This window comes from Zalophus californianus, chromosome 4 (assembly GCF_009762305.2).
Source record: "Zalophus californianus isolate mZalCal1 chromosome 4, mZalCal1.pri.v2, whole genome shotgun sequence".
Classification (NCBI taxonomy): Eukaryota; Metazoa; Chordata; class Mammalia; order Carnivora; family Otariidae; genus Zalophus; species Zalophus californianus.
This window is the reverse complement of record NC_045598.1, coordinates 53,047,666-53,072,320: the sequence shown is the minus strand read 5'-3', so window position 1 is coordinate 53,072,320 and position 24,655 is coordinate 53,047,666. Positions and strand designations below refer to the sequence as shown.

The window sequence follows — 24,655 nt, the reverse complement described above, 5'->3', positions numbered from 1 at the left end:
CATGCTTCTCTAGTGCTCATGGAACACTGCCCAGAATAGATAACATCCTAGGTCACAAATCAGGTCTCAACTGGTACCAAAAGATTGGGATCATTCCCTGCACATTTTTGGACCACAATGCTTTGAAACAAGAACTCATTCACAAGAGGAATGTTGGAAAGAACTCAAATACATGGAGGCTAAAGAGCATCCTAGTAAAGAATGAACAGGTCAACCAGGAATTAAAGAAGAATTTTAAAAATCTCATGGAAACTAATGAAAATGAAAACACAACTGTTCAAAATCTTTGGGATGCAGCAAAGGCAGTCCTAAGAGGAAAGTATATAGCAATACAAGCCTTTCTCATGAAACAATAAAGGTCTCAACCTAACGCTACACCTAAAGGAGCTGGAGAAAGAACAGCAAATAAAGCCTAAACCCAGCAGGAGAAGAGAAATAAAGATCAGAGCAGAAATCAATGGAATAGAAACCAAAGAACAGTAGAACAAATCAATGAAACTAGGAGCTGGTTCTTTGAAAGAATTAGTAAGATTGATAAACCCTGGCCAGACTTATCAAAAAGAAAAGAGAAAGGACCCAAATAAATAAAATCATGAATGAAAGAGGAGAGCTCACAACCAACACCAAGGAAATACAAACAATTATAAGAACATATTATGAGCAACTATATGCCAGTAAATTAGACAATCTGGAAGAAATGGATGCATTCCCAGAGATGTATCAACTATCCAAACTGAAGCAGGAAGAAAGAGAAAACCTGAACAGACCCATAACCAACCAGTAAGGAAATTGAAGCAGTCATCAAAAATCTCCCAACAAACAAGAGCCCAGGGCCAGATGGCTTCCCAGGGGAATTCTACCAACATTTAAAGAAGATTTAATACTTATTCTTCTGAAACTGTTCCAGAAAATAGAAATCGAAGGAAAACTTCCAAACTCATTTTATGAGGCTAGCATTACCTTGATCCCAAAACCAGACGAAGACCCCATCAAAAAGGAGAATTACAGACCAACATCCGTGATGAACGTGGATGCAAAAATTCTCACCAAAATACTAGCCAGTAGGATCCAACAGTACATTAAAAGGATTATTCACCATGACCACGTGGGATTTATTCCTGGGCTGCAAGTTTGGTTCAACATCTGCAAATCAATGTGATATAATACATTAATAAAAGAAAGAACAAGAACCATATGATCCTCTCAATAGATGCAGAAAAAGCATTTGACAAAGTATAGCATTCTTCCTTTGTTTTTTTTTTTAAGATTTTATTTATTTATTTGAGAGAGAGAATGAGAGATAGAGAGCACGAGAGGGAAGAGGGTCAGAAGGAGAAGCAAACTCCCTGCCGAGCAGGGAGCCCGATGTGGGACTTGATCCCGGGACTCCAGGATCATGACCTGAGCCGAAGGCAGTCACTTAAACCGACTGAGCCACTCAGGCGCCCGTACAGCATTCTTTCTTGATTAAAACTCTTCACAGTGTAGGGATAGAAGGTACACACCTCAATATCATAAAAGCCATCTATGAAAAAACCACAGAGAATGTAATCCTCAATGAGGAATAATTGAGAGCTTTTCGCCTAAGGTCAGGAACATGGCAGGGATGTCCACTATCACCACTGCTATTCAACATAGTACTACAAGTCCTAGCCTCAGCAATCACACAAGAAAAAGAAACAAAAGGCATTCAAATCGGCAAAGAAGAAGTCAAACTCCCACTCTTTGCAGATGATATGATACTTTATGTGGAAAACCCAAAAGACCCCACCCAAAAACTGCTAGAACTCATACAGGAATTCAGTAAAGTGGCAGGATATAAAACCAATGCACAGAAATCAGTGGCATTTCTATACACGAACAACGAGACAGAAGAAAGAGAAATTAAGGAGTTGATCCCATTTACAATTGTACCCAAAATCATAAGATACCTAGGAATAAATCTACCCAAAGAGGCAAAGAATCTGTACTCAGAAAACTATAGAACACTCATGAAAGAAATTGAGGAAGACACAAAGAAATAGAAAAACGTTCCATGCTCATGGATTGGCAGAACAAATATTGTGAAAATGTCAATGCTACCTAGAGCAATCTACACATTTAACACAATCCCTATCAAAATACCATCAACTTTTTTCAAAGAAATGGAACAAATAATCCTAAAATTTGTATGGAAACAGAAAAGACCCCAAATAGCCAGAGGAATGTTGAAAAAGAAAAGCAAAGCTGGCGGCATCACAATTCTGGACTTCCAGTTCTATTACAAAGCTGTAATCATGAAGACACTATGGTGCTGGCACAAAAACAGGCACATAGATCAATGGAACAGAATAGAGAGCCCAGAAATGGACCCTCAACTCTATGGTCAATAATCTTTGACAAAGCAGGAAAGAATGTCCAATGGAAAAAAGTCTCTTCAACAAACGGTGTTAGGAAAATTGGACAGCCACATGCAGAAGAATGAAACTGGACCATTTCCTTACACCACACACAAAAATAGACTCAAAATGGATGAAAGACCTAAATGTGAGATAGGAATCCATCAAAATCCTTGAGGAGAACACAGGCAGCAACCTTTTTGACCTCAGCCGCAGCAACTTCCTCCTAGACACATCGCCAAATGCAAGGGAAGAAAGAGCAAAAATGAACTATTGGGACTTCATCAAGATAAAAATCTTCTGCACAGCAAAGGAAACAGTCAAGAAAACCAAAAGATGACTGACAGAATGGGAGAAGATATTTGCAAATGAGATATCAGATAAAGGGCTAGTATCCAAAATCTATAAAGAACTTATCAAACTCAACACCCAGAGAACAAATAATCCAATCAAGAAATGGGCAGAAGACATGAACAGACATTTCTGCAAAGAAGACATCCAAACGGCCAATAGACACATGAAAAAGGGCTCAACATCACTTGGATCAGGGACGTCCAAATCAAAACCTCAATGAGATACCACCTCACACCAGTCAGAATGGCTAAAATTTACAATTCAGGAAATGACAGATGTTGGCGAGGATGCAGAGAAAGGGGAACTCTCCTACACTGTTGGTGGGAATGCAAGCTGGTGCAGCCACTCTGGAGAACAGTATGGAGGTTCCTCAAAAAGTTGAAAATAGAGCTACCCTATGACCCAGCAATTGCACTATTGGGTATTTACCCCAAAGATACAGATGCAGGGATCCGAAGGGGCACGTGCACCCCAATGTTTATAGCGGCAATGTCCACAATAGCCAAACTATAGAAAGAGCCAAGATGTCCATCAACAGATGAATGGATAAAGAAGATGTGGTATATATACACAAGGGAATATTATGCAGCCTTCAAAAAACCCCAAAAAACAACAACAAAAAAACCCCACGAAATCTTGCCATTTGCAATGACATGGATGGAACTAGAGGGTATTATGCTAAGCGAAATAAGTCAATCAGAGAAAGACAATTATCATATGATTTCACTGATATGAGGAATTTGAGAAATAAGACAGAGGATCATAGGGGAAGGGAGGGGGAAATGGAACAAGACGAAACCAGAGAGGGAGACAAACCATAAGAGACTCTCAATCTCAGGAAACAACCTGAGGGTTGCTGGAGTGGTAGGGGGTGGGAGGGATGGGGTGGCTGGGTGATGGACATTGGGGAGGGTATGTGCTATGGTGAGTGCTGTGAATTGTCTAAGACTGATGAATCACAGACCTGTACCCTGAACAAATAATACATTATATGTTAATAAAAAGCAAACAAACAAAAACCCAAAATAACTGGCTTATCATCTTCAAAGGGGTCAAGGTCATAAAAGTCAAGCCAAGACTGAAGACTTATTCCAGACTAAAGAATATTAAAAAGACACAACTATATGCAATACATAATTCTGAACTGGATCTTTTCAGTATGAAAGACATTCGTGGGACAACTAGCAAAACTTACATGTGATCCAAGGATTAGGTGGCAGTTATTCTGACTTTGATGGTAGTGATGTGGCTATGCTGGACAATGTCCAATTTTGTACAATAAAGTACTCAGGGTGGTAAAGCGGCATGTCAGTATTCACTCTCAAACAGTTCAGAGGGGGAAAAAGTTCTTTGTATTGTACTTTTCTGTAAGTTTCAGATTATCTTAAAATTTAAAACTTCACAGATTCACATGTTCTTGTTTACTGCCATTACCTTTACTCTAGATCAGGCTGTAAAAAGTGCACAGGGTTGAACGTCAGAGTCATGGAGACTAATCTGGAATCAAAAGCAAGCAGTTAAACTTGTGGGTGATAGAAAATACAAAGTCCAGGAAATAAAAGCAAGCTGGGAGCTAAGAGCAGATAATCACAGTAGTGGGTTGAGGGGGAAAGATATAAAACCCAATTGGCTGGGGCAAAAAGGGTCTGATGGGGTAGGGCAAGGTAGTAGGATGAGAGGCAAAGTTTACACACACAAATACAGGCACAAACAGATTCAATGAAATCTAATGCTATTTTGGCATTCAGGTGGTAACAAACATTTAACAGAAAGCTTCAAACACAAAGAAAATGTACAAGCGTAGGGAAGTGAGGACTAAGTTCACACACCTAAAGATAATGATAGTAAATAAGCACAAAATTAAGCATGAAATGCATAAAAAATAAGTTTAGGGGCTCACAACCAGTTAGGGACTCAGAAATCTAACAAAAGAGAGAAACTTGTTCCTTATCAATAAATACTTATTGTGAAGAACACTGAACAGCACATCAGTCTTCCCACGTTTTAAAGAGAGACATTCTTTAAAGAGAAACCATCTTTGACATTTAATAAACATTAGGGGGAAAAGAATACACTGCAATCCCTTGTAAACCTCTGTGCCAGGCACAGTGCCTATAAACATCAATTGGTACTGCTGGGTCACCAGAGAACAATGAGCTTTTACATCAAACGGTTGACTTTTTTTAAGAAAGAAAATTAAGGAGCCTGATTTATATTCTTGCCCAGGTGAAGGAGCCCCCCACCTTTGCATAAATAAGGCTCCCAACAGTTTCTGATGAAAACTCTTCAAGAAGCACCTCTGGATCTGCTCAAGTGATCTCTACTCAGGTGAAGTCCCACAAACATGATCAAATTACATTCGCCTGGAAGCACTTCTCAACCTGGGTCTGAATTCTCCAGTGAGATCAGGCATAAGTTACAAGAGATCCATAATCCCTTGAAATTGCATGCAAAATGTTGTGTCTATGAATATCAGCACTTTCCTGGAGAGAGGGTTTATGGCTTACAACCTACTCATAAGTCATAAATAGTTGACTGAATTATGATAAGTGGGGTAACATCACTGCCAAAAAAGCCAGCACAATCTTACAATGCAAAATTTGTTCATTTTATAAATCAATCCTGAGGGCTTCAGTGTGTCAGACATATTAATAGAAATCTAACATTTTAGAACAAAGTAGGTGGGTAGTCCCTTCTGCTTTAAATTTCCCTTGGAACAGTGTGTCAGGTTCTAGGTGAAATATCTGTGATACAAAGGTAAGTATTACACAATCCCTGTCGTTTGAAACACATTACAATGTGTGCAAAGGGGGAATTACAATTATAATACAGAGTAGGATAAGAATATGAGCTTTGGAATCAAACAGACATTAGTCTTTTCCAAACTCTACTGCTAATTAGTTGAATGACCTTGGGCAAACTTCTTGGCATTAATTTTGTATCTGTTTCCCTATCAATGAAATGGGAATGAGAAATTCTGATCTAACAGTCTTGAAATGAGGATTAAGTACAATGTAAACAAAATACAATGTACAGTGTCTGGCAATAATAGGTACTCAATAAACAAAATGTGTTATTGTTGTTATAGATATCCAGAGGAAAGAGAAATTTGTTCTGGCAGAGGGATTATAGGAAGATCTCAATTAGACAACCATGCTCCTGTTTTAAGGGATACAATGACAAAGTGGCAATGGTGTGTTTCCAGGGGAAAACAAGACTGTGAGGAAATTTGGACTCATATCCTAAAAACTAGTGGTTTGAAGGAGTTGAAGTTGGACTTATATCCTAAAAACTAGTGGTTTGAAGGAACTGAAGCTATAAGTTAAAAATGAATACCATAAATTCTCTGTATTATGGGAGGAGAGAAGTTGGATTTCAGGGAAATTAATTTTATATATTCAGTATAAATAAGGCATTTATAACAAAGCTGTCTGAAGATGGAGTAGAATAACTTACCAAGCAGTGATGTCTTTAAAAGTAAAGGCGTTAAAAGTGTGCAAGAATTCATGTGTCAAGAACTCTAAATTAGATTTACATAGTAAGCAGAAGTTAGATAAAATGTTTTCTACCATCCTTTCCAATACTGAGATTTTACGCTTTTTTTTTTAAATCAAAATTCTGTATTAGGATACTATTGGTTGGTAGTAACATGAGACCCAACTTGAAATCCATGAAATAAAAAGAACTTAGTGGCTTGTATAACTATGAAATCCAGAGGTAAGTTTCAGATATAGTTTGATCAGGGCTCCAGTCCAGTTTCTCTACTTTTTTTCCCTTTGGGTCAGTCCTCCATTGGATGTCTGCTCTGTCCTCAGACTGCCAGCTGAAATCAGGGCAATATGTCTCTGCACTCATATCCAGTGGGAGGAAAGAGAATCCACTACCTTAACAAGCAAACAAAAGTCCTAAGCTTCTTATTATATTGGGTTGAAACAATCACTATGGCCAAGGGACTGTGACATACTGACTGGCTTAGGGCCAGGTTACTGCCCATACTTCAACCAATTCTAATGCCAAAAGGGAAGAATGCTGTTTGTTGTTTTATGTCACCCAAACAGATGGGGGTAATCTCTATCAAATCGACCCAAACCATATAAGTTAGTAAATAACAAGGGAAGAGTAGAGCCTCAAAGGAAAATCTGGGTGCTATTAGGAAAGACAAGAGAAAGAAAGGAGACTGTGTAGGTGAGAGAATCAGGTTCTCAGCAAGAAACATATGGCATACTCAAAAACTAAATAACTGGAGAGATTTTTTAAAGAGACTACCTACAAAGGCTTAAAAAAAGCCTACGGTTAGCAACAGTCCCCTATAACCCCTAAACCTAAGGAGGCAAGGACAATGATTACAAAAGCCCTGAGATCGTTAATTGCATGGAGAGCACCATCGGAAAGAACCATGACCTCTGAAAGAGGAAAGAGCCAACTCAAGGTATCCCAGCAGAAAGGGAATGGGGTGAATAAATTCTCCAATCTATCTCTCCGTCACCCTTTGATCTCCCACTGGTGGCTCTGGCCAAATGCAACCTAGAAACCAGAGGAGGAGAGAGCCTTTTTAATGTAATCCACAGTAAGATAAGCCTCCCAGGACACAGAGCAGCTAAGAAGGATGGAGACAGATCTGGAGGAACATATGAAAGATATTCAGCACAGCAGCCAAGGACAATCCTCTGCAGATAAGTAAAAGCCAAAATAATCAGACTAGTGTTCTGACTTTCCCACTTCTCACTTCTTACCCCTCTCAATGCACAGAGTAAGGCAATTACCTCCCTAAGCCAACAAAATACAAACAGAGCCAAGGTTTCAGATAAGCATTTATAGAATATTTAAATTTATCGATAATTTTGTTTTATCTACATTTTAACATTCCTGGGGCACCTGGGTGGCTCAGTCAGTTAAGCATCTGCCTTCAGTTCAGGTCATGATACCGCAGGCCCAGGATCAAGCCCCACATCTGCTTCTCCCTTTGCCCCTCACCCTGCTCCAGCTCACTCTCACTCCCCTCTCCCGAGCCCTCGCTCTCTTGATCTCAAATAAATAAAATCTTAAAAAAAAATAACATTCCTTTACTTGCCTGTTTCAGCTAGTCTAAGTAGACCTAAGCATAAAACTTTCTGCCCACAAATAAGAAATGGGCTCTGGTAGCTCCTAAGGACAGCCGGCTCTAAGGTAGGGAAGGTAAATGCAAATAGTAGTAAGAGACAAAACTCAGAGGGTCAGAGGGATCCCTTTCAGCAACAGCCTTCCAATCAGAGATGATTTATTGCTTCCCCGATGTTCAGAATCTTGTTTATTTAAAGAACAATTGCCTTAAATACAGCTTTTTCTCGCATGCTGACATAAGGCACAGGTGTACCCGTCAATGATTTGAAGCTGGGAGTGTCTCTGTTCCTGCACAAAGCTCTTTAGAAGTTATGGTACTATTTAGAGTAATCTTAAACTTCAGAAGCACCGTAGCTTAAATCATTGTTAAAAGGCTAACCAACAGCACCAAATACCATCTGCCATATTCTCCTATGGGAAAATGTGGTACAACTCCAAAAAATACTTTATAAGCATAACCTACTCATTAATTAGGAAATGGCCTATAAATCACCTGAGACTTCTTTGGGCTGCTTGTTAACACGCAGCATTGTGATGCTGACCACAAAGTACTGCTCTTTGCAAGTATCTTTTCAGATCAGAGAATAAGCATTGCTGAAACACTTTTCAAGAATTCCTGCCAAGACAAGAAACTTACCGAGCCAGCGGCGACCCAGAAATCTAGAAGATGTTCCTCTAGCAGCTTTCGGTGCCCTTGTTACATTGGGAGAAGCATAATAAAACATGCAGAAAAGGGGTACAACTTATCATGAAATTCTGATTACATTAGAAAATGATAACTTTTAAGTCATGTAAACTACACTACGAAAAGTAACCTTTGGAAGTAAGCAAAATGGCATTCTTGATAAGGAAAATAATTTCAAAATACAAAAATATCCCAGTATTATCAGGAGAAAGTGAACAAGAGCCCAATACAATAAGAGGCAGGAATTACTGAATATAGTATTAGGGAAAACAAATAATGTATATTTTAAAATCTCTGTTAAAAAACAAACTGTATGTGAGAAAATTCTATTGGTTTTTGACCAATATGAAAGAAGAACAAGAATAAATAGCTTTTATTTTACTTTTTAAGATTTATTTATTTATTTAGAGAGAGTGAGAATGAGAGAGAGAGAGTACATGAGAGGGGGGAGGGTTAGAGGGAGAAGTAGGCTCCTCGCTGAGCAGGGAGCCTGATGTGGGACTCGATCCTGGGACTCCAGGATCATGACCTGAGCCAAAGACAGTCGCTTAACCAACTGAGCCACCCAGGCGGCCAGAATAAGTAGCTTTTAAAAAGAAAAACAACTGGAGTTTTCTACATTAGGTGGTTTGTTATTCTAAAAAGTACTTAGTAAATAATACTATGCTTTCACACAGACCTCTGTGAATTAACCATCAAGCTTCTCAATTAACCATTATAATAGAGTACTTTGAAATGAAAGCCCAGAGTGAGACAATAGAATGTTTCTTCTATTACGGATCCTGGCTGTTAGCCCTAAGCACTTCACATTTTCTCTCAATTACACAAGAAAATCGCATTCAGATTCTAAAATCAACACAACAAGAACAAAACACCTGTACACATACCCAACGTGTTAGAAAAAAAAGTGAATTCAAACAACATAGGGAGTAAATGCCACTGTCTTCTCCATTTTGAAACCCCAGAATTAACAGTTCTTTGAAATAGAACCAGGCTAACCAACAAATATAAACAATGTATAGGAAGGGCAATAAAAAACACGTATTAGGACATTACCTTAAGTCAAAATTCTAAGTTCAGAGCTGCAAAAGACTATTCACACACACACATTCACAATGGCTATTCTGAGTAAGAACCAGTGTTCTCAACATTGTTATTATTCATGTAATTATAATTATTACAAATGTTATTCATGATAAATTACTACAATTACATTCCAAAACATAAACATTCAAAGACATTACTATAAATATCCAAATCACAGTGGCCTGAAGTACTTGGGAGTCTAAGTAGCTTGAGAAAACTAGAGTAGAATCCAATGTAGGACTAAGAAGAAATGAGACTGCAATATAGGCAGGGGCCAAGTCACAAAACGCCTAGAGTCTTAGATTTCTATCCTATTATGTTGTGCTTTCAAACCAAGGTGTGAGCACTCCATGGTATGGAAAATCAGAGGATAAATATGTGCATCTTCCATAAGTGTCAAGTTTATGAAAAAAAAATTGGAGGACAGTGAAACAAGTTTAAGTCACTGTGTTTACATTAAATCCAAGTTTACTAGTAGAACATAAAATTAATATGAATTTTTCAGGGAGAACATGAAGCTTCAAAGCAATTTCATTCTTGGGGTAGGCTAACTGAGCTTCACTATTCCTTACAATTTGAGGAAAGGAGACATGTTGAGGGCCATTGGAGGAAGAGTTTGAGAAGCAGTGCTGGGAATGTAGAGCCCAGTCTTTCTTTTCATTTTTTTTTTTTTTTTTTTTTGCAGGAGAGTGACATGACTGGATTTGTGCCTTGGAGGGGGTTCTCTCAGGGGAAGCAGTAAGCAGGATGCGCTGAAACACAGACAATAATGAGGGTAGATGATAAACAGAAAAGTTGTAATAGTCTGGGCAAGAGATGAAAAGGGACATGAACCAGATCTGAGACTATGAAAACACAGAGGGCTAGGAGGATTCGAGAAAGCGTAGGCGGCCAACCAGACAGCCGTGACGGATGGCACAGTAACTTAAATGAGGCAGCTTTTGAGAACTGTTTTTACCAAAAACGATAATTTGAGTAAGATTACTAAAAATCATGTTTAATAAAGGAAACACTCATGTTTTAAAAATGTTAAAACAGTATTATTGGGCTCCTACTAATCAGTTACCAATGGAACTTTTCTAGAGACATCACTATACAGTTTGAGAACTACAGTTAGGAATGGCCTCGATCCTTAATGTAATATTCTAGTATAAATGAATGAATGAACGAACCTGTAGAGTCCTCTAGAAAAGAACAGGAATTTGATATTTAAAATACCTGATTACTTAATAACTGAACAAAAAGTAGCTTTTTCTTAAACCATGTTAGTTATTTCACAAGGAATAGTTTAGCCAAGCAATAAATGCTAAAAGGCTCAACATAAAATTCAAGTTAAATCCTCACTTCTAAGTCGAGTAAAATGCAGCCACTAAGACATTAGAATTAGACATTAGAATTGTGAAGGGAAATAAAAGATAAAATATAAAAAAATCCTTGCAAAATATATTTATGAAAATATTAGAACTTTATTAAGTATATGTTCATTTTATTCAGCCGATAAAAATAGCAATGCTCAGTCTAATTAAAGACTGTCTTTTAATTGCTTTTAAAAACTAGCATACTTTGGTCTATTCTACTTATTTAACACAGACCACATAGTTATGATTTTGAGGAGAAAACTAGCAAAGATACAAGTACAGAAGATGACAGAAAAAACACTACTCAAACACTGATATGTTTAGATTTTAAAACTACACATCAGAAATATTAAAAACAATGTTTTATAATATAAATCATCATAGGAAAAAATGCTAGAACAAGTCTGGAAACTAATCTCTAGATCCTAACTTTTTTTTTTTTTTTGCTTAGCTGAAATTCTTCAATTCTCAAAAAAACATAGCATAAGAATTTAAACATAAAAATTTAAGATACTTGGCAGTAAAAGACTCATCTAGACATGTAGATCTTATACCAATTTTATTCAATAGTTTATGCTTGGTACCTTACAGAAAATCCTAAGATTCAGGCCAAACATAAATTCATAACAGAGAAAGGATATCTCAAAAAATAGAAATCAGTATAATTCTCATAAAATCTCCATCCATCATTAATGCCAAGTAATTAAAACTGTTCCTTTTTCTAGACCCTTTGATTTGTTCATGTCTCTTAATAAGGGAAATGAGGAAGATACAAAGAGCAAAACAAGGCTAGAGCCAACTGTCCAGAATGTTGTATCTAAATATTTTTAGAATGCAAGGAAATATAAAAATAGGTGACACTCTACAAAAATAATAAGACACTTCTCCATCTCTTTTTTCCTAGATTATCTATACACAGAGCTGCTGTTCCTTCAGTTTTTTTCTTTTCAATGCCACCTGCCTCTTCCAGGCATCACTCTTCCTGAGCCCCGTTGCTGTCTTCTATTTGCATGGGTAGGGGAAATTTGCTTCTATGAAATCAGTCCATTGCAGGTGTTCTTATAGTTAGCGTCATAAATTATTACCTGACAGATGGGAAGTGGACAATAATGGAAAGAGCTGAAAGAGGGATGAGATACATTGTATTGACAGAGACTTCTTTACGTTGCTTAAACAAAATGGCCCCTCATGTATATAGATTATAAGGTCATATGCTCTCATTTATTGTAAGGTATAATTACATAATAATGAGGCATTGCTCTCATTATTTTATGGGTCTTATGAAAGAACTGCCGTGCAATTATCAATAGCCAGCCCACTCGCAATTCCCTGTATCCTGTTACAGGAGAAACTACACAAATCGGCCCAGATCTGCCACTAGCAGGACAGCCCACCCTCCCCCATCCACACGAATTCAAGCTATATATGAAATATACATAAACATCTAGACAATTAAGAAACCCTGAAGTACAAAGACATGGTGTCTCTCCTTTTTTTTTTCTTGTGGTGAAACAAAAATACTTATGTATACACAGGCACAGGAAAAGGGAGAAGGATAATATCTCATGTTAACAATGGCTGTCTTTAAGTATCAGAGATACAGAAATATTTCCTTGCCATTGGTGACAACATGGATTATGCTAAGTGAAATAAGTCAGACTGCAAACGACAAAAGCCATATGATTTCACTTATACATGGTATCTAAAAAACAAAAGAACAAAACAGACTCATAGAACTGGTGGTTGCCAGAAGGGAGAAGGATGGGGGGATGGGCGAAACAGGTGAAGGAGATTAAGAGGCATAAACTTCCAGTTATAAAATAATAATGGGCATGCGAAGTACACCATTGGGAAACTAGTCAACAACATTGTAATAACTTTGTATGGTGACAGATGGTAACATCGTACTGAGCAATGCCTAACGTATGGAATTGTCCACTATGTTGTACACCTGAAACTAATATAACAGTGTGCGTCAACTACACTTCAAGTAGAGAAAAAAAACAGGTGATTTCTATTCTTCTCCTTTGTGTTTCTCTGTATTTTCTCGCTTTTCTACAAGGAGCATGTAGACTTTGGCACTAAAGTTAAATAGATGCAAAGTTTCTAATCTTGAAGCAACAGTTACCAGTTAATCGGGATCAAAGACTCAAAGTAGCCTATCTTTAAGCCTCCTTGAGTCACTGAGTAACAAATCCTCCGGTACTTGGCATGGCAGAGGTGGCCGCAAGGTTCCCCAAAGCTCAGCGATAACCTCTCCATTCTGGGGCTTTGGTAACCTGGGGGGGGCGGGGGGGTGACAGAGTTCTTCCATACAAACTTGGGCAAGTGCTTCTGCAACAGCAAAACTCACTTCCAGGTCTCCCGTGACCCCGTCCCCCACGGCACACCCAAGTCCGGAGGACCCCGGAGGGACCCTCCATCCCCTGAAAACTTGACCCCCCAAAACCGTGCTGCATGGCTCACCTCCACTCTCCTTCACCTACATTTCCCCTACTACTCCGCGACCCCTTCTCCTCGCCCCACACACGCAAGGGCCACAGGGGAAAGAAAAGAGCGGGGCGGGCTAAGGACAGCCTCCCCGGATTCCCGTGACCTTGGACCAGCCGCTTCGCCTCTCAGAGCCTCAGTTTCCCAATCTGCCACCCTCGCAGGGGAACCGCAGGCTCAGAAACCGGGGGGCTTTGCAAAAGCGACAGAGGGTTCTAACTCCGCACCGCCCCCCCCTCCTCCCCTCGACCGTTCCAAGGCTCCGGGCACCAGCCTGGACGCCTCCGGGCAGCTTCCCACTGGAGCCCTGCTCCGATGCCCCCGGGACGGGTCGCCTCCCAGCACTATCCTCGTACCTGGCAGTTGCTGTCCTGGGGCAGGTTTTTCACCAGGATTTTCCTGCGGTTGCTCAGCTCCCGGTGCATCCGCTGCAGCCGCGCGGCGACCTCTTCGGGGTGCAGCGCGCTGGGCGCGGGGCACCGGGCGTCCTCGCTCGCGCCGCCGGAGGGGCCCCGCCCGCGCGGCCCCGACCCCGACCCCGGCCCCGCCGCGCCGCCCAGGCCCGCGCCCCCCTCGCCGCAGCCGCCTCCAGCCGCCGCCGCCATCTTCCCCGGGGCCCCGCGGCTGCGGGCTCCTCCGGAGGCTCGAGGGGAAGCGGAGAGAGAAAGCGGGAGGAGGCCCGGGCGGGGGCGAGGCGGGCAGAGGCCGCAGAGTGGGCCCGGCCGTAGGGGGGAGGGAGGCGGCGCCGCAGCCAGCAGCCAGCCGGCGGGAGAGGAAACCTGAGCGCCGAGGAGGAGCCCGAGAACCACCTCGCGGGAACCTCCCTCTTGGGCCCCGGCCCCCGCGCACGGGCGGCGCCCATCCCTGCCGCCCGCCCAGCGGGTGGGGGCCGGGGCGCCGCCACCCGGACACCTGTGCGGCCGCGGGCCGGTCGGCTCGCCTCCCCGCAAGGCCTTAGACGAACGCCCAGGCCTGGGCTCCGGGGGTGCGGCCCCTTGGCGGCAGCTTCCCCGGGGGGGGAACCCCGAACCCCAGGCGCCTGTCCCCGCGCGGCCCCCCACGTGACACCCAGCTGTCCCCGGGCTCTCCTCGAAACTCCCGCGCTGGGGCGGCTCGGGGGCTGCCGACGCCAATTCGGGCTCCCCTAAACCCGGGGAGGTGCCCTGCGGGCTCCGGACCTTAACCTTCTGTGCTCAAGATGTGCATATTTGGCAAAGAAGTTTGAGTTTACAATGAAAAATAAAGTTTGAGATTTTCTAGGGAGTACAAAGATTTTCTGGAGGAAATTTTATATATTTGGAAAAATCTGATGGCAAAATATTTTCCTTGCTGTGTACTAGAAAGCCTGTGCTCTTCACCCGTCCCTGTCGTAAATTTACTAAAATGTAATGGTTGCATGTGCAACATTATATAAAGCGATGCTGAAGCCAAGACTGACATGGAAGAGGAGCTATGGCAAGGGGCTGGAGAATACCTTACTTGAAGCATTTTAATTGAAACCTAGAGAGTTACATTGTAGAACCATGCTCAAAGTGATGTTATCAGATCAAACCGTGAGCAACCTTTGGCGTCAGTCCAGATGACTATCAGAGAGGACTAAGCATCTTAAGTGTGTAGCATGCAAACACACATATATATGCACACACACACACACATATATGCACTCTCACACACACAAGCACTAGAATACAGAAATAGTAAAATAAGGTTTCTGTGTGATAGGGATTCAGTCTCATTGGGAGAAAATTATATGATAATTATAATTAAATGTGATAAACAGGCAAACAAACTTCAGGAGTAGCCCTAGAAAATAGTGCTCTAAGTTTAGTGATGTTGCTTTTGCTAAAAATATTTTTCAAACTGCTTTTTTGGTATTGACTTCAGAATCTATGGCAAATTTTTTGGCATAGTTTCTGTGGTAGTGAATATGCATCTCTCAGATGGGCTTGACTTTGGAAGTAATTAAATGTTATTTGAGCCAAGTCTGGTAAATGAATCAGGTGTTGATTATGCTTTTGGAATTATGATTATGTAATTAGGGTTTGGGGCCCCAAGAGGGGCGTGATTACAATGTTATCAAGTTATTAAAGCAATTTTATTAAGTGGGTACTTGGATGTGATCCCACTCCTGGAACAATATTGCTGTGTCCTATAGGGTGGTGGCTTTCAAATGACTTCCCAGTCCAGTGAGAGATGTATACTATAGTGGGAAATACATTCTACATCACAACCCAGTAAACCCACACACATATAGCTGTAACAAAGATTTTACAAACAACATACTCTTACCTGATGCAGCACATTCTAGTGTTTTCTATTCTATTCCCTTTTTTAAAAAATTGCTGGGTTGATACGCTAATGAGTCATTACTCACATTTTGATAAACATCGCTCTAGTTTGCTAATCAATGATTTTCCTCATTACTCTTGCTGCGCTGTTTCCAAGGAATTCAGGGAAACAATAGAACTTACTGATTTTGAATTATTTAACTGAATTGATTATTATTGCCACATGAGAGAAATGGATGGAAACTGCAAAGACTTGGACATGTTACTATAATTCCAAAGAGTTCCTCTCATTCCCGGTTTTAGCCTGACTCTTTAAATAGCAGCTCCCATGGCAAATTAGAGGAACATTCTAATCTGAACCTGAAGTGGCGTACAATTACCAAGCTGCAACGTATTTACCAATAACCACAGGTAATTATCATGATCTGTATAATTACCTTGTTCTTAAAACATGAGCAGTGCTCAGTTGTGCCTTTTATTTTTTAAAAATTTTGGTGGTTGTTTTTATGTATTTTTAAAGCTCTGCAACTGGGGGAAAATGTTGGAGAAGTTTAATAAGTCCCAGTTGATAATAATAGAGCCTCTTGTATCCAAACAATCTTATGCTTGTATATTATGCAAATGTGATGAAAACAGGTTAAGCATGTGAAGAGTCCTGTCAACTCTCAGAATCTTTTAAGTATCTTTATTCATTCAGTGATGTATAGTAATTGCCTGCAATGTACCAGGTACTGTACAACACACACCAAATTTGATTGATTTTTATTTGGAAATGGTCTTTTCCCTGAGGAAAATAATTGCAATTCAGTAACTGCAGATTTGGCATGATTAAGTACTATGAATAAAGTACTCTTAATAGCACAGGGGAGTGTTTGATATTGATGTAAGGGAAGGTATCATGAGGAACTGGGTCTTGAAGACAAGCAGGAGTTTTCTAGATGACAAAGGGTAAATACTAAAACAGGAAACAGAAAAAGACCCAAAAGCATCAAAGGGACTGGCATGTCCATGAAATAGTAAGTTTGGTGTTAAAGAAGGCTGTGCTACTTTTGAGAGATTAGCAGAAAAATAAATGAGAAAGATGGCCGGTGCCATTGCATTTTAAGAAGTTGGTTCCACTTTAAGTCAGTGCTTTAGTATGGCACAAAAGGCAAACTCATAGGGAAAAGCAATATTAGAGGCTTTTAGCAAATGACATGATCAGATATAGCTTTACAAAAAATAATTCTGATGACAACTGAGAGAATGATCTTAGCAGGTCTTATGTTAGGGAGACCAGTTAGAAATCTTTTGATACGCAGTAAAAACATTTGAGGGCTTATACTGAAGCAGAATACTTTAGTAACACAGGTATTAAGTGTCATGTAACCTATTGTGTATTAAGGGTATAGAGCTTTACGTAGGTCACCTATGCTTTTATTCTTTATTTTTTCTTTATATTATTTAATTTTAAACCCTATAATCAACGTGTAATGTAGATAGTACCTACTTCTTTAACCAATGAGGAATCAAAGGCAGAGAAGGTAACCTGTTCAAAGTCACAGAGCAGGCAGGGGCCCCAGGATTCCTATGCAAATCCATCGGGTTTTGGAGCTCAGGTATGTGAACTTGTGTAACTGTAGCTGAAGGAGGGGCTGGATTTGTGAGACTTGAGAGAAACACAGTAGAAGCAGAACATAGTGATGGAGAAAGCAGGATCTGGAGTTAAAATACCTGGATCCAATTCTGTGTAACGGGAGCAAGCTATTTAAAACATAAGAGAATAATTCAAATATGCCGAGCCTCAGACTTTTCATCTCTAGACAGAGATAATAACAGCACCCACAGGCCATTATTAAAGGCTATTATGAGGATTAGATGAGGTACTGTATAGAAAGGGCTTAGGAGACTGCTTAGCTCAAGGGCTAGATAAAAAGGCAGCCACAGTAGTGGGAGTAGAAGTAAGAGTAGTAGTAAGTTCTCATTAATTATTTTTAGAAGTCTTGGCAACTTACTGGATGTCAGCAAAGAGAAAGAAGCAAAGAACGGCATTGTGGTTTCTAATATGAGAGACTGGATGGGGGTGATGCCACGAACGAAGGAGGGAACAGTTTAAGAAGATATGAAGCTCAAGGTAGGCATCTGAGCTTCAAATACTGCAGGACACCTAGATACATATGCCCATAAACTGTAAGAAAACCAGGTGGTTAAAATGAGATTGCATGAGACTATCCAGGCTGAGTGTGTATTGAAAAAGAAGCCCAAGAAATAGGACTTTAGGGAACAACATTTAAAAGCCCGAAAGGAAAGAAAGAGGATGGTAACTTGGCAGTGCTGTTAGACGCTGCCTGTAAAAATAGCACCAGGCTAAAAATGAAAAGGATGTCCAGCAAACATAGTTCTATCACATCAGGTATTTCTCCCATTACCTTAGTGGTGATCTCTAGCTCCTGATTCTTGGCTCCAGCTCTCTGTGACAGCCTCTGGCACCTCCCCTCCTTGGCTTCTGTGTCTTCACAGTATTGGTCTTGGTTGCTTTCGTGGCTTGCTTCTTGAGTCATGAGCTGAACCGACTCACCGCTGCTTTTTGCTACTGACCTTGCATTCCATGATATGCCAGCTAGAAAAGAAACCCGAAATCAGAAAGGAAAAAAAAAAAAAAAAAAAAAAAAAAACTGGAAGTGAGCTAGAAAGTGTGGCTTCAGAGAAGCCAAGAAAGCAAAGTGTTTCAAGAAGGAGAATAGTCAACGTGTAAATGCAGCAGAGAGGGCAAAGAGAATGAGAACTGAAGTGGAGGTAACTGGATTTGGCAGCTAGGAAGCTGCTGGTGCCTTCGAATAGGAACAACTCCCCCTAAAGAGGGGCGCCTGGGTGGCTCAGTCATTAAGCGTCTGCCTTCGGCTCAGGTCATGATCCCAGGGTTCTGGGATCGAGCCCCGTGCTCAGCAGGGGAGTCTGCTTCTCCCTCTCCCTCTCCCTCTGCCCCTACTTGTGCTCTCACTCTCTCTCAAATAAATAAATAAAATTTAAAAAAGAAAGAAAGAAAGTAGTAAAGGGACTAGAGACTAATCTATGAAAAAGAACTGGTGAGATTAACTTTGTACCCTCTAATGTTCTCCATGAAGCAGAAAGAAGATCATCCTTTGATAGTGAGGAGATTTGGCAGGAAAATAGAAATTGTATCCACATAGGTGATTTCCATGTATAGAATTCTCATGACCACCCTTGCAGTTGGTATTATTACCCCCATGTTATGTGTTAGCAGCTGACATAATGAAGTGAAGTCATGCAGCTAGTGTGAGCAATTTTAGAACTCAAACCCAGGTCTGTTGCCAAATTCCCTGTGTTTTTTTTTTTTTTTTTATTATTGCATTTTGCCATCAAGGGGAATGTGGAAGTATTGATGGAGTAATAATAGGTATACTGTTATGAATATCATTACTTCTATATTAGTATAGAATAGTGGTAAGAAGGATGAATAGGATGAATCAGGTGATGGTGGTGCTCATGGTAACAGAGAGAGAAATGTTTTGGTTGCTTAAAATTTAATGACAACGTCTAACTTTAGGCCATAAAGCACAGTGCCCAGGAGTACCTACAACTAAAGGATGTTACTTAATACAAATGACTTTTCTGAGTTTCATTTCAGTCACCACAAAGCATCGTTTATAGACTTTGCTTTTGTCATAATCTAAGCATGTCTTTAAAATATTTATAAGCTCTAACTTTATGTTTACTTTTATTTCCAAGGTTATGAAATATATTTTGAAAATTGTAAATATGTGAACTGCAAACATTTCCCTCGAGCTTTGAATTGTATTAAATAATATAAAAAGAAGTTTACATTTTGCCACTGTTTGAATTCTTTTCACACCCTGAATTACAGAAGTCTATCTATCACTTTCTAATACACTTTCTATCAAAAATGTAATTTTTTAAAATGGTAGCTATAAGGTTATAGAAAAAGCAACAAAACAGGTGGCATGAATATTTGAAAAATAATAAAGTATAACACAGGGAAATCAATCTTTTTAAATTGTAAAGTTTTGGGGTAGACTGGAGGGAGTTACCATTTAAGCAAGTGACATTTAAAAAATCATTCTGCTAAAAATCTTTTTAAAGTGCATATATAAGGGAGTATATATTTACTTCACAGGACAGATAATACTCAACCTGACTATCTTTTTTGTGATGGTTCCAATAATAGAGTGATTGTTCTCTGGGTATATTGAGGATTATAGGATGATTTTTTCCTACATTAAATGGCTCCATAAAGCTATGCCTTCTTAATTCTTGTGTCTGATTGTTATAGATGTTTTTTGCCTCATTTCTTACTGCAGGCCCATTTATTCACAGACTCATTCATGCCTGTTGTAACATTAAACTAGTCCATCCAACCCATACACATGTAAATAAAGGTAAAATTTGCACAATGCCATGCTTATCCACAATGCTTGGCTGGCTCCCATTCCATTTTCCAGCTGGCCTCCCGGTTGTGGCCTTTTTCCTTCCTGCTCTTACCACTTTGACTTGATTGTGTCGCTCTTCCACTCAGCTCTTCCTTCAAGCAGTGTATGAAGTAGAGTTGGCCAACCACCTCCAGCTAGCTGCTATATCTCCAGGCCTGCAGCATTCATACTGAGGCCATTCTCCCTTCAGGAGGCTCCCAGTCAGTTACTAAACATAGTGGGGCCCTATAGCTGGGCCATTTCTGCCTCACCTAAGATTTCTCCGGTGGGCAATCTTTGTTTGGGGACTCCTCAGTTGCCTGGCCAGACTTTCTCCAAGCTGCGCTGTGGCCTGGGGCTCTTCCTACCTGATCTTGTCTCCTTTAACAGGTGTCAGGCCTGCCTTGTGGTTTGAAGGCTCTCCCCACCTACTCTTGCTCCCCTCCTCTTTATCCTTTGCAGATGTTTTCTCAATACATCTTTTGCACATCTAATTTTGGTTTGGTGTCTGCTCCCCAGAAGACCCAACTGACACAGTTGGTAAAAAAAAAAAAAAAAAAAAAAAAAAAAAGTCCAAGAAAGCAGACAGCAAAATTAAGTTTAGGGATTGTTCACTCACGCTTGGCTGGCAAGTAGGACCTCATCCTGAGTGGAATGTGGGGAACAGAAAGTTCCTGGCACAAGGAAGCCCCAGGATTGCTGAAGATTTCACTGTTGGGGACTTGGGAATGCATCTCTGTAGAGGGGAACAGTTTTGCCAGTAGGATGACTTAGACACTTGAAAGATATGGGGAGAATAATGCCTACAGGTATAGTGGTGTGGACTGGTTATTTCAAAGTTCTACTGATGACTTGCAGAGGAATAATGAGAAACTGAGGAAGCATGAAAGAGTAAAAGGCACAGTTGTGAGAGACAGAGAGCCTGTTTGAGCACTTTCTTGGAAAGTGGGATTTAATACCATTGCAAGGACTACCCTCCACCTCAGAGGATGGGGCAAACCTACCGTAGGGTGGCTCTTTGAAACCTAGAAAAGGTGATAACTCAGGCTGAAGTTGAAATGCCCGAGTTGCCATGACAGACGGTAGAGGAAGAAATAAAAGGGCTGTAGGAAGGAGTATGTTATAATGGCTTCATAATGTGAGACCAGAGAACCCACCAGAAGATCATGTTCCATAGCAGGGCCTGGAGAACACACTGCTCTCCAAGGCCATTCCCAGTGCACTGGTGAGAGGGGCACCAGCATCATTAAGAAGTCTAGTGGTAGCACTCCTTACAGGCCAGAGATAAAGCTGTCACAGATTTAAGCTCATTCATACCAACAGCGATGATAGCACTTGAAAATAATAGAAGCCACATAACAAAACTTAACTGCCAGAAGCCAGGGGGGGCCACCATTACTATAACTACCAGCAAAATTGGAATAGCTGTCAAGGGAGCATGACCCATAGAAAGCTATGGGAATGGTTAAGAGAATCTGACGTCCTTAGTTGCAAATGAGAGTGCCATTTAACCTCTATAATCAGAAACAGGCAAGAACAGAGAAGCAGGAAGATAGGGGTAAGTGCCCCAATAAAAATTCATGCTCAGTTTTTGAACCCGAGACAAATTTAAAAGAATTAATTAGCATAATTTATTAATGGATATAATTTTGGACATAACTATGGATATAATTTTTTTAATCTCTTGAGGTGACCACAAGGTGTCTCCCCTTTTTTTAATTCAACATTTTTCCAGTTTTATTGGGAAATAATTGACATATATCACTGAATAAGTTTAAGGCATACAGCGTGGTGGTTTGACTTATGTATATGATGAAATGTCTGCCACAATAGGTTCAGCTAACACCCAACTTATTATATAGATAAAAAAAAAAGAAAGAAAAAAGAAAAAATTTTTTGTGATTTTGTGATGAGAACTCTTAGGATTTACTCTCTGAATAACTTTCATATATATCCTATAGCAATTTTAGCTATGATCATCATGTTGCACATTACATCCCTAGTGCTCATTTTATCTTGTAACTGAAAGTTTGTACATTTTGACCACCTTCCTACCCCCTGCCCTGCACCTCTGGTACCCACAAGTCTGATCTCTTTTTCTATGAGTTTGGGTTTTTTTTTTTTTCTTTTTCAATTCCACATATAAGTCAGATTATATTTCACTTTGCATGATGTCTTCCAGGTCAATTGATGTTGTCACAAATGGTAGGACTTCCTTGTTTTTTATGGCTGATTCCATTGTATATCTGTATACGTATAATACCACAACTTCTTTATCCATTTATCTATCAATGGACACTTAGGTCATTTCCCTGTCTTGGCTATTGTAAATAATGTTGCTATGAACATGGGGGTGCAGATATTTTTTCAAGTTAGTGTTTTCATCTCCTTTGGATATATTCCCAGAGTGCAATTGCTGGATCATATAGTAGTTCTATGTTTAATTTTTTGAGGATCCTCCATATTGTTTTCATAGTGGCTGCACCAATTCTGAGACGATTTTCAGACCAAGAATGCAGTGACTGAAAGATGGTTGTGTCCCAAGGGGGAGGAACCCTACAAAACCAGGTCAAGTATTAACTGTAATAATTTCCCCAGTCCTGCCCCAAAGGGACCTTCAGCCATTTCCGCAGGTGACTATGCACTGGACAAAGGAGGATGACTGCACATATTGAGGACTTCTGGACACACTTTCAGAGCTGACATTGATAACTGAAAACCTTCAGTGTCGTCATGACCATCGAGGGTTTTGAGACCCAGTTAATAAATGTAGTCTGGGTCTACTGGGTTCATGACCCTAGCTGGTGGTCATTTCATTCATCCTTGGTGAAAAATTAGGATTAACATTCATGACAGTTTCACTCATTTTTAGGTCCCTGGCCAGTAGGGTAGGAACCGTCACACTGGGGAAGGCCAAGAGGAACCTTCTGAAGCTACCACTTCCCCAAGTCATGATAATAAATGAAAAATAATATTGCATCCCAAAAATGATGGCAGTTCTATTGTGATAATTAACTTTATGTGTCAACTTGGCTAGGCCACAATGCCTAGATATTTGGTTAAACATTATTTTTGATATTTCTAGGAGAGTATTTTTGGATGAAATTTCCATTTAAACTGGTAGACTTAAGTAAAGCATACGGTCGTGGGCTTCACCCAATCAGTTGAAAACCTGAATAGAACAAAAAACTGATCTCCCCTGAATAAGAGGGAATTATGCCTCAGACTTCAACTGTAACATCTGCTCTTCCTGGTTCGCCAGCAGACTGCCTTTGGATTCGAATTATAACTCTTCCTGAATCTCCAGCCTGCTGGTCTCCCTCATCAGATTTTGGACTTGCCAATCCTCCACAATCACATGAGCCAAATAAATATCTTTTAAAAAATGCTTTTTAAAAAAAAATAAATTTATTTACTAAAACACATATACCCTCTATCGGTTCTCTTAGTATGGAGAATCCTGACTAATACAACCACTACTGAAGATTTAAAGGATGCATGTAGAGGTCCCTCTCTTATTTCCATTTAATTCACCAATCAGATACCTTTAAAACCACATGGATCCTGCGAAATGATTATAGATTTCTGCAAGCTCCACCAGGTAGTAGCTCCATTGCAGTTGCTATGCCAAGCAGGATGGTTGATGGTAAACAGATCACCAAGGCCTCAGCTATGTAGTATGCAAACATTGAATTGATGATTATATTCTTTTCCATACCAATCAGAAAAGAGGAACGGGGAAAAAAAAAGGAAAAGAAAAGAGGATCAGGAATAGTTCACACTGACAAGGACTGGATAACAAGATTCATTTATAGTTTCACCCCAGGTCTCTGTTAACTCTCCACACTCTGTCATAATATAGTTCAAAGAGTGCATCATCACATCAATCCAAATGCTAGTGATAGAATGCTGATCTGGCAGGACAAGGAAGAGTTGGTTTGTATGCTGGAGGTCTTGGCACATGAACTTCAGAAGGTGGAAGATAAAACCTATGTAGCTTCAAGGACCTACCACTTCAAGAAAGTTTTTAGGAGTTCATTGACCAGGGGCAGGTCAGGACATCTCCTCTAAAGTAAAAGACAAATTGCTACATCTTATATTTCCTGCTACAAACAAAGAAGCACAACACCTGGTGAACTTCTTTGGGTTCTGGAGGCAACCAAATCTATACCTAAGAGTGGAACAATCTTCCAGCCTATTGACCTGGTGACATGGAAACCTGCCAGCTCTGAGTAGAAGGTGGAGCAGAAAAGAGCCTGGCAGGAGGTGTAGCTCAAACTCTAGCTCAAACAGTCGTACCACTGGAAGATGAGAGATGAGGAAGTCTGCAGTGGAAACATGTGGATGGACATACGGAAGTGGACGTGAAGTGTGAAGACTTTTGTATTACATATTAATGCCCACCAAAAAGCACCTACACTGGAAAAGGCACTGAAAAAACAATTAGCCAAAATTACTTGGCTTGTCAATGTTAGCCAGCCTTCATCAT

At 40.3% G+C, this 24,655-nt stretch overlaps 1 protein-coding gene across 5 annotated transcripts in view; it reads right to left on the bottom strand.

The window, feature by feature from the left end:
• Positions 1-18,405, bottom strand: part of RAVER2 (ribonucleoprotein, PTB binding 2) — a 101,370-nt gene extending 82,965 nt beyond the window's left edge. For 2 of the 5 annotated variants that reach the window (XM_027570124.1, XM_027570299.1), the window contains exon 1: positions 13,808-14,410. In XM_027570124.1, the coding sequence (XP_027425925.1) occupies positions 13,808-14,056 (249 nt within the window). In that variant the 5' untranslated portion in view covers positions 14,057-14,410. Of the gene's footprint in view, positions 1-13,807; positions 14,411-18,147 lie in introns of those variants that run through there. The other 3 variants (XM_027570032.1, XM_027570213.1, XM_027570329.2) reach the window with 2 other exon arrangements.
• Positions 18,406-24,655: the final 6,250 nt, after the last annotated feature.